Source organism: Triticum dicoccoides, chromosome 2A (assembly GCF_002162155.2).
Source record: "Triticum dicoccoides isolate Atlit2015 ecotype Zavitan chromosome 2A, WEW_v2.0, whole genome shotgun sequence".
In the NCBI taxonomy this organism is placed as follows: Eukaryota; Viridiplantae; Streptophyta; class Magnoliopsida; order Poales; family Poaceae; genus Triticum; species Triticum dicoccoides.
In genome coordinates, this window is record NC_041382.1 from 19,911,638 (window position 1) to 19,928,131 (window position 16,494).

The window sequence follows — 16,494 nt, forward strand, 5'->3', positions numbered from 1 at the left end:
ATCATGGTGAAAGTTTCATAATAAAAAATTTAGAATAACCATGTACTCACATTCTAGTACATACAGAATATAACTACCAGAGTTGCTCATTTGAGACCGTGCAAAAATCTGAAACGTCATTTATTGGAACATATGAAGTAGGTATACCAGGGTTCAAAATTTCGGAACCAAACATATTTAGGTGCTCACCTAATTTTTGAAAACTTCAGAAAAACCGAGAAGTACTTCAGAAAATTTTGAACCATGATTAGTCCCTAACAACGCGTAAGATCTTCCACAATTGTTCTAGTCCTTGACGTTATTATCCACGAATGTAGTCCAAAAAAGATATGTGAAAAATTACACCCACCGAAATTTCGACAAAAAATTGAACCGTGATTAGTACTTGACAAAGCATAAGACTGACTAGATGACACGAATGGAAAAAAGGAGAAAAAAAGTGAGAGGCAAAGGGAAAAGGTGAGAAAAAATTGGACCGTGATTTTGTAGCTTTGGAAAGCTACAAAATGCGCAACTCATCACTTAGTAAGCATTAAAATTGTGTCATAGGAAGACACATAAACACACATGGAAACAAATACCAAAAAGATCATGTAAAGTGGTGAAACCCAACTATAACGCTTCAGATAGCATGCAAGTACCGGAGCTATGACTGCAGATCATGGGAGAACTTTTTTGAACAAGCATTCTTTTGTAGTTTGAATGCCTATGAATTTTGAATTGAGAAACAATTCTAGCTGAACTAGATCATGTGAGAATTTTTTTGAACAAGCATTCTTTTGTAGTTTGAATGCCTATGAATTTTGAATTGAGAAACAATTCTAGCTGAACCAGGGGACCACAATAGTGGGAGTCACCGGACACTGAACGTGCCACTTTAATAGAGATGAACCGGATATTTTAACTTGACTTCACCAGCTACGATAAGGACGACGACTATGACTAGGTGGCCCTCACTATGCAACTCCCAGATCTCTGACATCCCCAAGTATAACTATAACAATGATCATGATGTAACCGATGAGCTTCCAACTATGAGGGTGAAATACACAGTCCATGCCTCTTGTTGAACTATATCATGAGTTTTCCACGTCATCCATGAGAAGTCGATAACCACCACCATCAACAATGATGATTTCATATGTGTTTTTGTCGATGACTGCTACACATCGACGTCTCTCCCTAGACCTACAACATCCGTGTCTTCAGTGTGGCTCGGCTGCCTATCGCCAGGACGATATTTCCTCTAATATGCCCGTCATTACCGGTCATGGCATCGTCTTCCCCGCTTCGCACATGGATCCAGATACGGCGGAGGGACTTTATCCTCCACGGTAGTCACCTCTTGCAGCACTCACCCCCCGCATGTAGGGGTGTCCATCGAAACACAACATTTCATACCGTTAAACTGTATTTCCTTTTTTTTTATATAGTTATACCGTGTTTCTGAGCCAAAAGCCTCCTTCAAACCAAAACTCGCATCCGCACCAATTTGAATTCCACCACCCAAACACAACTTGACAAAGACAATGTGGTTCACCGGTTGACTTTTGGTGCCAAGGAAGGGAAAGATAGGCGAGGTTAACGCGATTAAACGCCACAATTAAGAAAGAAGCGTGTGCGTGCTCAGTAATTACTGAGCGTTGGGTGGTCGGAAGGCGACGGGCAACCGGCGAGGTAGGCAGTGAGCCAGCAGCCAGCCACTTCTCCCCCTCCGCTTACCCGAGCTGAGGCTTTGACCCCCAACAACCTCCCCCTCCCTCGTGCGCCTCTACTAAACCAAGGAGTCGGCAAGGAGAGGCGCGAGGTAGGCAGCAGGGGAGATCTGACTGACCAGGCAGGGATGATGGAGAGCCAGCCGCTGCAGGCCCCGACGGCCGAGTCCCACGGCGCCGGAGCCGCGGACGACCAGGCCGGAGCCGGAGCTCCCCCCGCCGTCGTAAGCACCGTCTCTTGCTCTTCTTTCCTCTTGCTTGCCTGCTCGGCGTGTGGGTGGATGAATTGAGCTAGCTCGCTCGCCGGCCGTGCCCGGACGGCTGGATCCTGGCGGTTGGTGGTGGCCGGATCTCGCCGTGCCAGCGGGAGATCTGGCCGTCCGCTCCGCCATTTCCGGCAAGTTGGTTTCTTGCGAGATCTGGGAGCGTAATCCGGGGATCTCGCGGCGTTGACCGACGGGGGCCTCGATCTGGCGCCCCGCCGGCCGAGCGGGGCAGCTCATTGCGTCTATGGCTGCTCAGATCTGCGTCTGCTGGTCAATTGTTGTTGATTTTGGTTACTTACGGGTGATGCTTTCTGTTGGCGCGCGTGCAGGTTCCCGGGAAGGAGTTCACGCGGACCTGCAAGGGCCTCGTCGTCGTGCTCATCGGCGGCTACGTGCTGCTCCAGCTCCTCCCGTCCTCCCTCAACTACCTCGCCATCATCCCCGCCAAGTGCGTAAAATTCTGAATGAATTGTTGCGGTTCTGAATTTTGTTGGGTTCAAAGTGGCAGCTGAATTTCATCTCTAATAGTTTGTTTTGTGTCTCACAGGACAATTCCCTTTGTATGGACCGTCTTCACAGCCGGTTACATTGAGCAAGTCCTCCCAGGGGTGAGTTAACTAGCTAGTAGATCTCTCGCCAATCATATTCAATTACTACTCCATCATGGCTATGAAATGGAAACTTGCAACAACTCGGCTAGCTGTGCGACTACATTCCAAATAAAGAACCATTGTATTGAAAGCATCCGTCGGTCATCACTTTCGGAAAGCACAATTCAGAACCACTTTCGAAAAGCATAATTCAGAACAAGATACCAGTATCTCGAAAGTTAGACTAGACAGCCTTTGTGTGATCCATGCGTTATGTTAACCACTTTTATTTTGTTTTGTTTTTGTAGGCTATTGGCAGTTCCCTTGGTCTTCTCTTCTGCGGGAAGGATATCGAACCAGTCTGGGGCCGCAAGGAGTTCTTGAAGTTCATTATCTTGGTCAACTCCATCTGCGGCATCCTTGCGTTCTGCATTGCTGTCGCCCTGTACTATGTCACCGGGAAAGAGAGCTTCCTGTAAGTTTTAAGCCATCAATCTTTTATATTATGTACTCCCTCCGTCCCATAATGTAAGACGTTTTTTGACACTACACTAGTATCAAAAAACGTCTTACATTATGTGACGGAGGGAGTAGTACATGTGACTTATTGCCATTTAGCATAGACATAGCGGCTCTACTTCTGTGCTTATTACTCTTCTGTTGGATAATCTTTATTATATGTACTCAGATAATTGAGGTACTACTGTACTATGATTGTTCTGGCTTATACATTAGTCTCTGAAAATGAGATGACATGACGCTGCTGGCTGAAATATTGAACATTATAACCACTAGCTAGCTAACCTTGCCATCTCACGCTATGCAGTGTAACGCCACTTTCTGGCTTCCATGGCGCCCTTGCTGGCTTTCTGGTTGGCCTGAAGCAACTCTTGCCAAACCTCGAGCTCCCCATGTGCTTTTTCTGGAAAATAAAGGCTAAGGTACATTGATAGACCACTAGTACAATACAATGTTTAAGGCGGTAATTGTATTGTTGCATACTTCTTCCACGACAAGTTACAAGTTTGTTGATGTGAAGTTCTGTGTCTCTCTGTGTCTTCCTCGCTGTTGCAGTGGATGCCATTCTTTGTCATGTGCTTCTCAACTATCATGGCCTTCATTGTGCCGGATTCCATCAACTTCCTGCCGACTTTGTTGTCTGGGATGTACGTCAGCTGGCTTTACCTGAGATACTTCCAGAAGAACCCGCTGACAGGGCTTAAGGGCGACCCAAGCGATGACTTCTCCTTCCCCAGCTTGTTCCCAGATGCCATGCGGTAATTTTGAATTCCGTTGTACTACACTGGCAAAGTCTGTCCCATTGACCCAGCTTCTGAACTAATCTTTATTGTGTGTGATCCTTGCAGGCCAGTCACAGACCCAGTTGCTAATCTGTTCGACCGGATGCTGTGCGCGAGGTCCAAGCCTTCGGAAATTGCCCTCCCAGTTACCGATCCTACCAAGGCATCGAGAAGAAGGTACGGTTCACACGCAAAACACAGTATAAATGAACCCACAAAATACTAGTAGTGAAGCTGAAAACCCAAAATCATGAGTTCTTGGAAAACATTTCATTGTTCCAAAGCTCACGAGCTCTATTCTCACCATTGCAGGGAGCGTGGCGAGAGGGTTCTCGAGGAAAGGATGGCCGCGGATCATGCGGCTGACGCCGAAGCCCCAGCTCACTCTGCGGAAGATTAAGAATTTTCCCCTGTGCTACGTCGTCGTAGTGGCCACGGTCGCCTGCCTCCGTGCTTTGTAACTCCTCGGATTTGTGTTCTGGGGAGCATATTCATTTTTACAGTGGACCGATGATATGATAATACTTTACTGCCCCTTTTTTTGTTTCCTTGTTTCGAGAATATTGGTTGGTTAAATTGTGTTGTAGTTCCTGATTACAGTGAGGAAAGAAGAAAAAGGGCGGCATCCCCTGCCCCCGATGTTGTAATGTAGAAAAAGAATGACTTGTCAGTAACAATGTGAAGTATTTTTTCCAAGTGAACTGTGATTTCAGTCGAACAATAATAGCTTGGATGGACAGGCAGTAAACTAGATGTGTTTGTGATCCTGCCCAAAGAATTCGGATCAAATTGGTCTATACAATCAATTCTCCCTGAGAATTTATGTGTGATCTGACCTGAAGGCATACTGGCAAAGAGATAAGTTTAGAAAGTAGTTACTGCAGATTATGAAGAAGAGTGTATACAAATCCGTAAATACACCCACATTAAAACGCCACAATTGTTGTGCAGATCGATTTCTCTTAACTTTTGTCTTATATTCTCCTCATAGTATCAAAAGCTGATGGTCAAATGAAAAAAAAAATACGACTGAGCCCACGAATGAATATTAGTCCATTGCGAACAATTCCAATGTCAGTCTTTTGTGTGCTTGTAAATTAATGTGGAAAATTATGAGTATCGTGCACTACCTAGAAAAGAGGTTAGTTCTTAAAACTTTGCTTTTCAGGAGCCACAAAAATTGTAATTTTTTTCAAGGTACAAAAAAGTTATTTGCTCGAATGAAAAATTACAAGCACTTGGACAGCATGCACATTCTATGCAAGTGATATTTTTGTGACTTTTTTCTCTCATTTTAATTTTCTTCATGAGTTTTGTTGTTCATTTTGATTCCTAGGGCCATTTCGCAAAGTTCCTGGATGTATATACACCCTATATAGAGAAAATAAAACTAATCATTAAATAAAATTTAAAAAATCTGAAAATATTTTTGAAATAAACTTGGCCTTCCCTTGTACTTGTAAAACCCCGTTGAGCTTAGGGCAAAATACAAAAAAAGATCTGCCAAAATAGTATGAATAGTGACTTGTAATAGCAGCATTTTTTGTTTTTTTCCTGATGTCAACGGCGGTTTTTTAATCATTAAAATTTATATACCAGTACAAAAGAAAGTCAAATTTATTCTAGAAAAACTTCTAAACTTGTTTGATTTTTTTCTTAAATTTTCTCCCCATATCAGGCATATATACACATAGGAACCAAAGGGCAATTCCCCCGTCGCGCCTCTCTATAAAGTTGAAAGAGGGGAGATAGCAATGATTATATAGACATACAAAAGATAGTGCAACATCCAAAACCATGCATGTTTTCATGCTGATACATGACAACGAAAAGAGCAGAATGCAACATTTTACAAGTCGATTGAATGAAGGCGGGAAATGTTAACTACTCCCTTCGTCCGGGAAATGTACACTGGTTTTTTTGCGAAACAAACCTCGTAATTTTAAAACAGCAACAAATAGGTCCTTCCCCCTTCGTCTTCCTTTGTCCGTCCCCGCGCGTCGCCAGTGGCCGTCGCCGTGGGATTCCGCTGCCGTGCTCCGGCGCTCGCAGCGCTCCCGCGACCACCCGCCGCCGCCCACTCCCTCCACCAGGTGCCTGCCTCCGCCGCCCATCGTCGCGACCACGGAGGCGAGTTGGTCTTCAATCCGAGGACCAGCCGGCGCCCCGCCACGCAATTCCACCGCCCGGCCGCCGTCCACCGGACCGACCAGCCACCGCGTCGCCGCCCACCGGCGAAACTGCGCCGCCTACCTCCTCTGCCCACCTGCGGCTGCTCCGCCGTGCGAACCTGCGCCGCACGGAGGTGAGCTGCCTGGCCGCCCACCTGCGGCTGCTCCGGCAAGGCGACCACCTCGACGGGCACCTCCTCCTCGTCGCCCTGCTCGCGTCCCCGGCCGGTTCCTCACGCCCGCGGCAACTCCAGCCGCCGCTGCCAACCTCGGTCGCCGCTCCTCTCTCCGCTGACTTCGGCAGGCAGTGCCTCGCGGATCTTCCCCGCCTCCCCGGCAGCGAGACGACCTACAGACCTCTGCAGCTGCTGCCGCTGCCGCCTGCCCAATCGAGTCCCCACCCTGCTCCTGCTGTTGGCTACTGCTGATCGCCTCTGCTGCTGCTGTTGGCGACTGCAGGCAATTGACATAAAAAAATTCAGTTAGCTGTTGGCTTCTGTAGATTGATTTATATTTCCAGTTACAAGCAGCAGGTTCTTATCAAATGAAACAACATGATCTACAGATTGATCTGTAATGGCAGAAACTGAATAAAACAGCAGCAACAAGATCATCAAGCATCTTCTTATCAAATGACTGAATATTGTCAGCTGGAGTTCTAGAGCATTAACTCTGTGTATGACTGAATATTGACTGAATTCTGTGTTTGATCAAATGATTGTCAAGATTTATGCAAATGAAGATCACAGTAAGATAGCAGTATTTATGTACTCTGAAATTAACAATATTGAGTACTCTGAAATTAACAACAGCTTTAAAAAACAGAGAGACAAGATGTAGGGTTTTGACAGTAAGAATAAGAATGAAAATTCAGTGAGTAAAACATTCTGAATTTTTACATTGAACATTTCTGAATTACTAATTCAGTCTGAACATGTCAGAACATTTCTGAAATCAACTTGAAGCTTCTTGCATCTTAATTTTGCATTGAATTTATTTGTCATACTTAGTGGAAACTGAAGATTGTTCCTAAACTGAAGATTATTTAGGAACACACTTATTCCTAAACTTGATGTTGATTCAGGAACAACAATCTTCAGTGAGCGTATAAAAAATAACTTGTTCCTAAACAATCTAAATCTTGGTCATTTTGTTGTTCTAAACAACTTAAATTTGGTTGATGCCAGCTTACCGGTATAGAAACAACATACTGATGTACCTGAACCCATGCAAGATATGCCAAACTTGCAAATGGGCAAAAACCTACTACACCTACATTGTACCCATGGGCATTTTTCAGAAGTCGTGATGTTTTCAAACATCAGAAATTTATTTGCAATAGTAAGTTCCGATTCGCTTAATTTTGTCTGGGAGCTACAGCCAAGAGTAATTTGACTGAGTAAGAGAACTCAGTACACTGTGTACTCCAAATTTTCTACTCCTGTCAGTCCAACAATGCAAAGTTCAATTTTCTACTCCTATCTGGACTTAGTAGACTAGTGAATACCCCTACCAATAAATCATGTCAGGTTCATCAGGAAAATTCCTGGAAGTAGGATGATAAAATGTGTGGTTCTGAACTCGAAAATTATTCAGGTGTGGTTCTGTCCCTTTTTTCAGTTACAGCAGAACTTGAATCTAGCAGTCTGAAGAGTTTTGAAACAATGACAAATGACTTGATTGCAGTCTGAAACAAATGACTAAATTACTTGCCACATCATGAAACAAATGGCCAAGTGTGATCCCCTAGTGAGATTTGTCTACCATGTTTTGGTATCTGAAGAAATACCAGTTGCCACATCATGAAACAAGTGTGATCCTCGCAGTCTTAAGCAAATGTCAGAAACAGCAAATTTCAGTAAAAAATCAGTTTTGACACATAAATCATGGAGGGTAATTGAAGGAGGGAGGCTTAACCTGCCAAGAAGACGCCACCGCCGTCGTCGAGCTCGCAGCATAGTATGTGAAGGGATGGTGGAGCTCGCAGTAGCAGTACAGAAGACGTCTCCGCCGCCGTCGAACTCGCCATCGAGCTTGCTGTCGTCGGGCTCGTCGGCTACGTCTCCTGCCGTCTGGCCTCGCAGCCACCATATCAGCCTTGCCGACGCCGGATCTGAAGCAGCCGGAGCAGAGCGCGGAGGTCACTAGGGAGGGGGAAGCTAGGGGAGGAAGGCAAGCTGGAGCTGCGCGAGCAGGAGAGAGACGCGGAGGAGGCAGTTACGGCGGCGGCAAGCTGTGGCGGTGGTGGAGTAGGGCAGTTGTGGCTTCTGTCGGAGGAGGTCGGAAAAATCGATGCTTCTCCTCGCCCGGGGAAGCAACACGGCGGAGGAGGAGGGGAACAAGGAGGGGGAGCAGAGCAGGGACCTTCTTGCGCGGGGAATCTCCGGCGACGCCAGCAGAAGCTTCTTGGGGAGCCGAGCAGAGGGCTCCGGCAAGGGAGGAGACGAGCAGGGGGGGCCGGCGGGGAGAGGAGCGGAGGTGGGGGAGTTCGTCGTTTGTCGGGAATACACTGAGGAGGTTTTCGTATAATTGCCACAAAGACAACTTTTCTCGGATGGAGGGAGTAGCAAACAAAGGCTCAACAATGTCGACTTTGGCTTCCGTTAGTTTGTGTATATAAAGTATACGTGTCGCCTCTAGCGAAAAAAAAAAACACATTTAGAGCGGGTAGGTCATGCCGAGGTTGATGTGGCGCACACCTTCAAAAGACTGAATCGACATATCATCTTGAAATTTATGAAGTCATCGTAGCCACCTCGTCGTCGACGGGAATGTCTCCTCCCACTAAATGCGCATCGCCGGAAATCCTGAAATAAATTCAGGAAAAAATGCAAACACCAGGATTTGAACCCTAGTGGACTGGGGATACCATAGTCCCTCTAACCTGGTTCACTGTATGTGCCTAATATGAGTGATTGTGACTGTACTGATGTTCAGAAAAATGTGCTATAATTTTATTTATTTATTTATAGATGAGAACAATGTGGTTTTGGATCAGACGGTTGGACTCAGGGCCTAGACACCAACTGACCCGTGGGCCCGAGGCGTCGGGTGTTAAGTTTTAGGGTTTCCTCTTCCTCTCTTTGGCTCCCTGTCGCCTCCCAATACCAATCCCCTGCTCTCCCTCCCCCACTCCGGCGGCGGCGGCGGCGTACCCTAGCGCGGAGGAGAGAAGGAGCCGACCATGGCGACGATCGTCAACACCACGGAGGAGGAGCCGATGCTGGCGGTGGTGCGCTCCACGGCGGAGCTCGCCTGGGCTGACGCGGGCGCCGAGGTCGCCGACCCGGAGGTGGCCCGCCTCTGCGCCGAGGCGCAGCAGCACGTCCTCGCCGGCCGCTGGCTCGACATGGCCACCCTCATGCTCGCCAACGCCGACCTCCTCCTCCTCGCCCCACGCCTCTCCGACAAAGGTACCTCTCCCCTCCCCCTCCCCCTCCCCTCTCCTTCTCCATCCCTATCGATTTCTTGTTGAAAATTACGCCTTGCTTATCCCGCGTTGCTCGCTGTTAGCGGCCGCAGATCTCGAGTGCTCCCTCACCGTCATCTGCAACCTCGTCACCAAGGCCGGATCCGAGGACGAGGCGCTGGAGATCGCCAGGCTCATCTGCGCCAAGCTCACCCACCAGCCGGGCGAGAAGCCTACGCTGCGCATCAAAGTGTAAGCGGCGGCGGCGGCGGCGACCCTCGCACCATCCCTGCCTCCCTGTATCGGATTTTGCGATATAAGTTTCCTGACGACGAATCTTGTATTTCCTCTGCCAATGTGTGGTGTGTGTGCAGCCTGTTCAGCCTGTACAACCTGCTTCCAAGCCTCTCCGGCAAGGCCTTGGTCTACAGGAAGGCGCTCGAGCTCGCCGCCGCCGGGAAGGCCGCCGACTGTGTCGTCCCCACCTTCAAGAACATCGACGCCTTTGTCGCTTACTGGGGCATCGGCAAGCCGGAGCAGAGGGACCTGTTCCTTGCCGTCACCAGGATTCTTAAAGACCAGAAGGGGTGCGGCACGCATTGCCCTTTGCTTCCAAGTTCCTTGCATTTTTTTAACCAGTGTGTAAGTAACATGACAAGATTGTATACTGATGGAATCCATTCTTGTTATGATGATGATTGACAGCATGACCAAGGAGTACTTCAAGTTTTTGAACAAGTACCTGGCCACGTTTGATGGATCGGCTGATGATGCCGACGCAATCGGTGCGGCAAAGGAAGAAGCTGCTGCAGCAATCATCGAGTTTGTCAAGTCATCTGATCTCTATCAGGTACTTTCATCCTTTGGCTCACATCTCTGCAAAAAATCTAGTGAGAGACATAATGCATGCTATGAGTTTGATTCTCTGTGAGTCTTGCATCGCTTTGTTCTTACCAGAACATGATATAACATGCCATTCTCCAATCATGTCATCAAATGTAAATTTGGTTATAACAGTCAAATATCACTATATTAAATGTAAGGCTAAACCTATCTTCTCGCACTAGCCTGCAAATGTTAATTTGTCAACCTTAAATATTTCTGGTTACTACCAGCCCGAGCCAACATTGTGACAAGATGTCCCTTACAAGCTTTCTTCTTTTGGTTTGATGGATTATTGCTTACACAAACTTGTGTCGCTGCGCATCGTATTGCCCAATTCCTCTGCTACTGCTTTGTATGTCGTTGTGCCTTGTATGCCAACAGTTGGTTCTGAAATTCTTGAGGGATTTATTTAGCAAGTTTTAACCTTGGCAAACCTTATATACCTGTATTGATGGAAATATGCTTATTGCAGTGTGACCTGCTCGATATGCCAGCTGTTGCACAGCTCGAGAAAGATGAGAAGTATCAGCCAGTTTATGAGCTACTGAAGATATTCCTTACTCTGAGGCTTGATTCTTATTTAGCGTTTCAGACTGCTAACTCTACCTTGCTGCAAGGATATGGTATGTACTGGTGAACCAATACTAGCAATTCTATGTTGCTTCAACTTTTGGATATCTAATGGTGGACCGTCTACAGGACTGGTTCATGAGGAGTGCATAACCAAAATGCGTCTGATGTCCCTGCTTGATCTGAGCGGCCATTGTTCTGGGGAAATTCCTTACTCTGCAATTACAAAAGCCCTTGAGGTAATCGGCTTACCTTGCCTTCCTATTGTTGTTCACTTGATTTAATGTCATATTGACTTTTTTAATTCTTTGTTAGATCAATGATGATGAGGTGGAATATTGGATTGTGAAAGCAATTTCATCCAAGATTTTGGACTGCAAAGTTGACCAGCTTAATCAATTGGTCATTGTCAGGTATTCATATCCACAAGACTTTCTTGGTCCATATTACAGTGTTATGCTTTCCTCTTTGGTTAATACTTGGTCTGGTATGTAATTTCAGCCGGCATACTTCGAGGGTCTTCGGGATGCCACAATGGCAGAGTCTACGTTCAAAGCTTGGAGTGTGGAGGGTAAGCCTCTACCCTGCCTTGAATTTCAGTAGATAATTTTCAGCTGCAAACAAGTTCAGTAAGAACATGCATAGCTTTCCAATTTCTTGATGAATGTCAGATGTAACTCCTACAGTGACCTAGAGAACTTATAGGTGCTTACCGAGCAACTAATCCAGTTTCCTCTTAAAATTCTGCTACAGGGAAACATTGCAAATGCTATCAACACAATCCAAGCTAACAAGGTGACTGAAGATGGCGGGCAGGGGATGCAAGGATTGATGATCCGCTGATCGGAGGGAGTCCCTAAATTGAGATTATAGCCTGAGAGAATAGACGAGCAATCCTTTTGTATTAGATGTCTTGTAATCTGAAATACTTCTGCCCTGTGACCATGCTTGGCTAGATCCTGGTTGCAATGGCATGCTAAGCAATCTCATGTTGCATGAATTTTGTAGACAAAAGCCATGCTTGAAGTCAGCAGTTACTTGTTACAGAATCGCGATTGTTCATACTGGATGCCTGTTTTATCATGATGATTGTTCATTTCCAAGGTTTGGCTTTGGGGTTATTGAGAATTTGTATCATGTTCATTTTTATCAAGCAGCTGGTGTTTTAGCTGGATGTCGTGTGCTGAAATCTAAATGCTTGTTTAGGACCTGATTATTTTTTCATCTTGTTCTGCAATAATTCTTCGAATCAAGTTGTGTTCTGAGTTTGTTCATCCAGTATGAGTGCATGCTCAAATAGATTGAGCGTAGTATCACCAACTGTTTGAGTCTGTCAATGAGGGCTCCTTTGATTCAATAAAATTACATGAGATTTTTTTTATGATTTGATTCTAATGATTTTTTTTGTACATACATCCACAGTAATGGAATCCTTAGGTCCTTTTTTTTGTAAAGATTGCTCTTGACTCCTTCGAGGAAAATTTCCATCCACTCAAACCCCTTGTACAAATTCTTTTGTCCATCAAACACTGTTTTGATCTGAATTCCTATGACTTTCTAATCCTACAGGATCTAAGAGTACAGTCACCTTCAATTTCTCCTATTCCTGCATTTCGAAAACCTTGCGAACCAAAGAGCGCCTTTAACCTTTGTATTGAACATCTACCAAGACAATGTGCAACTGAAAGATATTCAAAGGTTTATATATTTCACCTTTTGTCATTTCCAACTCAACAAATGAATACAAATCGTGACAACATTTACATTTGCACGGTAAAGAGTCAGAGTTGCCCCACTAGTTCTCCATCCTACAACAAATACTTCAAGCCAGCTGTTACTTGGTTACACACATTCCTGATTGTTCATAGTGGATGCCTGTTTATCATGATGAATGTTTCTTTTCAAAGATTTGGCTTTGGGATTATTCAGAATTTGTATCAAGCAGCTGGTGTTTTAGCTGGATGTCGTGCTGAAATCTAAATGCCGGTTTAGAACCTGTTTTTTTTTCCCTTGCGTCCTGCAAATTTTTTGTGTTCCAAGCAAGTTGTATTCTGAATTTGTTCATCCGGTAGAGTGCACACTCAAATAGCTTGAGTCTGTCAATAAGGGCTCCTTTGTTTCAAAGAAATTAATAAGATTTTTTCAATGATTTGAATTCTTATGATTTTTTTGTACATACATCCACAGTATTGGAATCCTTGGATCTACTCCCTCCGTTCACTTTTGTAAGTCGTTTTAGACAACTCAAAATAGGCTGTTTTGCACATTGTCTAAAATGTCTTCAAGGTCTTATAAAAGTGAACAAAGAGAGTATTTTTTTGTAAAAATTGCTCTAGACTCCTTTCTAGAGGAAAATTTCCATCCACAAACCTCTTGGTCATCAAACACTCTTTGATCTAAATTCCTACGATTTTCTAATCCTATAGGATCTTAGTAGACATTCAACTAAAATTTCTCCTATTCATGCATTTCAAGAATCCTGTGAATCAAAGGGCACCTTTAAACCTTTGTATTGAGCATCTACCAAGACCATGTGCAACAACTGAAAGATATTCAAATCTTGCATATATATTTCACCTTTTGGCTTTTGCAACTCAACAAATGAATACAAATCGCGACAACATTTACATTTACACGGCAAAGAGTTGAGTTGCCCCACCAGTTCTCCATCCTACAAAATATTTCTCAAAAGTCGTACTGCGAAAACTACTATGTAGCAACGTCTTGCCAAGAGCCGCCGCTGCTGCTCAAAGGTAAGTCAGCCTGGAATGCCTCTGCACCTGTTAAGCCCAATCTTCAAGGCTCAACTGCTATGTAAATGCCTGAAACAAAGCACCAGCAATTGGGTTCAGATAAAGTTCTAAGCATAAATGCATTGCAACAACTAAGATACAAACTTATTCAGAGGCTTGGAAAAAAGAACTTATTCCAAGGCGAAAGCGATAGCTGTGATGTACGCAAACAAATGCATAGGCCGGTTCTTGCAAAGTTCGCCTCATTTTTTTATAATCAACTGATATCAATTTGTGTCATTTAACTACAGTTCGGTAGCGGTCTGAACCGCATCCTTCATTATTCAGCTTAATGGATATACATGAAATTATCAGAAGATTATTAAATCGAACCAATCTAGCGTCGCGTGACGTAGAAATATTTCCATGGAAATAATTAATTGCATGGTGACTGAAAGCCAGCCGCACACACCGCTGTCACCGTCAACCAAGGACACCCGGTAGATGAAAATTCAAAGGGGTCACAATCAGATGCCAACTAATCTAACACACCGAGCCCTACCATTGCACACTTTCTGCAATTTCGTGGAGAAAATGTCACTGGAATAAAGAGACAGGACAAACATAACCAAATGACACCCGTGTATAGTCGCTAGTGTCAAGTTGAAGGACACAAACACACAATAAGTGAGAAACAACGACGCATCACAATCCAGATGCAGAGAGCGAAAGCAGAGTTTGCGGGAGGGGATCGAAAAGTAAACCGACCTGTCAAACGAGTTAGTGCTTTGATGAACAGAGCTGCTGATGAAACTATTTATTTTAGAGGGATAATCACATCCAGATTCGCCGCGGACCGCCACCCTTTGGGATAGACTGGGCTCTCAGATCCAAATGGCACATGCCAGTTCATTATTTGGGAGCAGTCTGCAGGTATGCCCTCCATCTGGCTCTCATCCTCCACTAACTGCTCCACAAACGTGGTTCCCTGCAAAGTAACAAGAGGAATCTCAGCTGTTAATACCCCATGCAGAAAAACATGGCCAATAAGGTCCAAACAGAGCTTGCAAATGGGATCTCCCATTTGTTTGATCACCATGTTGTTAGATGGCTACATACAACTGTTTTTTTTTGTTCTTATTTTGCTCCATTGTCACCTTTTGTTCTCTTTTGAATTTCCACGTTTGCGGTGTCGGTATAGCGGTTATGACAGGACAAATGCCGATCAATTAAAATGAACACGCACACAGTACTAGCCATTATAGTACTTGACTTGAACATGTTATGTGTAACTCAAGAGATCTAAAGACAAGCAAGGAGGAGCTTACTTGGAAGCCCTGTTCCACCATTTCCGGGTGCCGGATCGAGTTCCAGGCCCGATGGGACCTCAGCCTGGGATCCCAGAGCATGGTGCTGTTGAACGCGAAGCCCGACATGGCGACATGAAATCTCTGGAGCTTGTTGGCATCCCCACTTGTGTGCCACCCAACAACTTGGTTTTGCTTGCACACAGGCCCTTCCAGCACCACGTCGTGGCCGCCCTCGGAGATCGTCGGAACAGGCCATGTGCCGAACCTCCTAAATCAATGACAGGCAGCAGCAAGTCAACAATGAGTTGGAGCTTTACACATCATCCAATTTTATCCAGTGATAACCAGAGCATAAAGTTTCAGATTCATTTGCTTGCCAGACTAGCAGATACTAACTGCTGCTCCAGGCAAGGAATGTGTGCTGAGATTGAAGCATCAATGGCAACCTGGAAGGTAAATCATGTGCACTACCGAATCTTCTAAGAAAACAAAAAATTTCAATTCGGATAGCAACTCCTTGGATGAAGTTTTGATATTTGAGCTCTAGATGCCAAATTTTGCTTTGCCGTCCTAGAAAGCAAGCATACATTGGAACTTGGATCTTGATTCTTCAGATGTGTAATAAAAATTGGTCAAAGATCGCACATTTCGTAGGCATACACGGCTGAATCTGAAGGCGGGATGGGGGAGATGGGGGTACCTGATCTGGCGGAGGCGGTCGAAGAGCGGCAGGGAGTAGACGCCCTCCTCGTCGGCGAAGTAGACGACGCCGTCGAGGCGGTGGTTCTCGACGACCTCGAGGCCGGCGTTGAGCTGGTGCGGGCGGAAGTCGACGGCGGGGGAGGCGGAGGCGTTGAGGGCGTCGCAGCAGCCGACGTAGCGGTGCATGACGGCGGTGCGGCGCAGCGCGAGGGCGGCCTCCGGGGTGGGCCTGCCGGCCTCGACGACGACCCAGAGCACGGGCGGGCGGACGAGGCGCAGCGTCTGGCCCATCCGGCTGAGGTAGTATGCCTGCGACGCCCGCGCGCGCGTGGGCGTGACGACGATGAGCAGCTTGTTGGCGTCCTCCTCGTCGCCGCCGGCGGCGTCGTCGGCTAGGTACTGCTGCTGCTGCTGGGTCATGGGTTGGTCCTGCTGCTGCTGCTGGAGGTGGGTGAGGTGGGGGGAGGAGGAGGAGTGGGCGGGGAGGGTGTGGTGGAGCGGGAGGTGGGAGAGGAGGTGGAGCAGGCCGATGAAGGAGCCGAGGAGGAAGAAGGCGGCGAAGCGCGGGAGCGGGCGGCGGGTGAAGAAGAGGAACGGGTGCGGGTAGCCCGGCTTCCTGGGCGAGGAGGAGGAGGAGGGCGCGGCGGCCGAGGCGGCGGAGGAGGCGTGGCGCAGCGGCGAGGAGGGCGGCGAGGCGGTGGCGAAGGGGTGGTTGTGGCGCAGCAGGTGCTGCGCCCTGGCCGGCGAGTGCGGCCGCCGGATCGACGCCATCGCTAGTACCAAAATCACCTCTTCTTCCTTCCAAAGAACTTGCTGGGCTGAGGGGTCCGGGGAGAGGGAGGG

At 46.5% G+C, this 16,494-nt stretch overlaps 3 protein-coding genes across 4 annotated transcripts; 2 read left to right on the plus strand and 1 right to left on the minus strand.

The window, feature by feature from the left end:
* The first annotated feature begins 1,679 nt into the window (after positions 1–1,679).
* Positions 1,680–4,590, plus strand: LOC119352857 (rhomboid-like protein 19). The gene is made up of 8 exons (XM_037619452.1): positions 1,680–1,939; positions 2,311–2,429; positions 2,529–2,589; positions 2,880–3,046; positions 3,398–3,512; positions 3,646–3,848; positions 3,939–4,049; positions 4,185–4,590. Exons 1-8 carry the CDS (start codon positions 1,844–1,846, stop codon positions 4,270–4,272), a joined length of 960 nt encoding a protein of 319 aa, XP_037475349.1. The 5' UTR covers positions 1,680–1,843; the 3' UTR covers positions 4,273–4,590.
* Positions 4,591–9,107: 4,517 nt separating this feature from the next.
* LOC119352858 (eukaryotic translation initiation factor 3 subunit M-like) lies at positions 9,108–12,056 on the plus strand. Of its 2 annotated transcripts, none has more exons than XM_037619453.1 (9): positions 9,108–9,456; positions 9,557–9,704; positions 9,827–10,039; positions 10,158–10,302; positions 10,810–10,960; positions 11,037–11,146; positions 11,223–11,320; positions 11,409–11,478; positions 11,661–12,056. In XM_037619453.1, the coding sequence occupies exons 1-9, from the start codon at positions 9,228–9,230 to the stop codon at positions 11,748–11,750; spliced, it is 1,254 nt and encodes a 417-aa protein (XP_037475350.1). In that variant the 5' UTR covers positions 9,108–9,227; the 3' UTR covers positions 11,751–12,056. The 2 variants fall into 2 exon arrangements, with proteins under 2 accessions (XP_037475350.1, XP_037475351.1); XM_037619454.1 differs by having other exon boundaries at positions 9,566–9,704.
* A 1,333-nt stretch (positions 12,057–13,389) lies between these two features.
* Positions 13,390–16,488, minus strand: LOC119352859 (probable glucuronosyltransferase Os04g0103100). Its single transcript, XM_037619455.1, has 4 exons — positions 15,650–16,488; positions 14,968–15,217; positions 14,408–14,627; positions 13,390–13,729 (listed from the first exon to the last, which is right to left on the minus strand). Exons 1-3 carry the CDS (start codon positions 16,420–16,422, stop codon positions 14,457–14,459), a joined length of 1,194 nt encoding a protein of 397 aa, XP_037475352.1. The 5' UTR covers positions 16,423–16,488; the 3' UTR covers positions 13,390–13,729; positions 14,408–14,456.
* Positions 16,489–16,494: the final 6 nt, after the last annotated feature.

Bases quoted from the DNA above. Each gene is read 5' to 3' on its own strand.
- LOC119352857 (XM_037619452.1), top strand. From the start codon at position 1,844: ATGATGGAGAGCCAGCCGCTGCAGGCCCCGACGGCCGAGTCCCACGGC. The intron at 2,590-2,879 runs GTGAGTTAACTA...TTGTTTTTGTAG, and splicing joins TTGAGCAAGTCCTCCCAGGG to GCTATTGGCAGTTCCCTTGG. The intron at 3,047-3,397 runs GTAAGTTTTAAG...CACGCTATGCAG, and splicing joins ACCGGGAAAGAGAGCTTCCT to TGTAACGCCACTTTCTGGCT.
- LOC119352859 (XM_037619455.1), bottom strand. From the start codon at position 16,422: ATGGCGTCGATCCGGCGGCCGCACTCGCCGGCCAGGGCGCAGCACCTG. The intron at 15,218-15,649 runs GTACCCCCATCT...TCATTGATTTAG, and splicing joins GACCGCCTCCGCCAGATCAG to GAGGTTCGGCACATGGCCTG. The intron at 14,628-14,967 runs GTAAGCTCCTCC...GTTACTTTGCAG, and splicing joins TGGTGGAACAGGGCTTCCAA to GGAACCACGTTTGTGGAGCA.
- LOC119352858 (XM_037619453.1), top strand. From the start codon at position 9,228: ATGGCGACGATCGTCAACACCACGGAGGAGGAGCCGATGCTGGCGGTG. The intron at 10,303-10,809 runs GTACTTTCATCC...TGCTTATTGCAG, and splicing joins AGTCATCTGATCTCTATCAG to TGTGACCTGCTCGATATGCC. The intron at 11,479-11,660 runs GTAAGCCTCTAC...ATTCTGCTACAG, and splicing joins CAAAGCTTGGAGTGTGGAGG to GGAAACATTGCAAATGCTAT.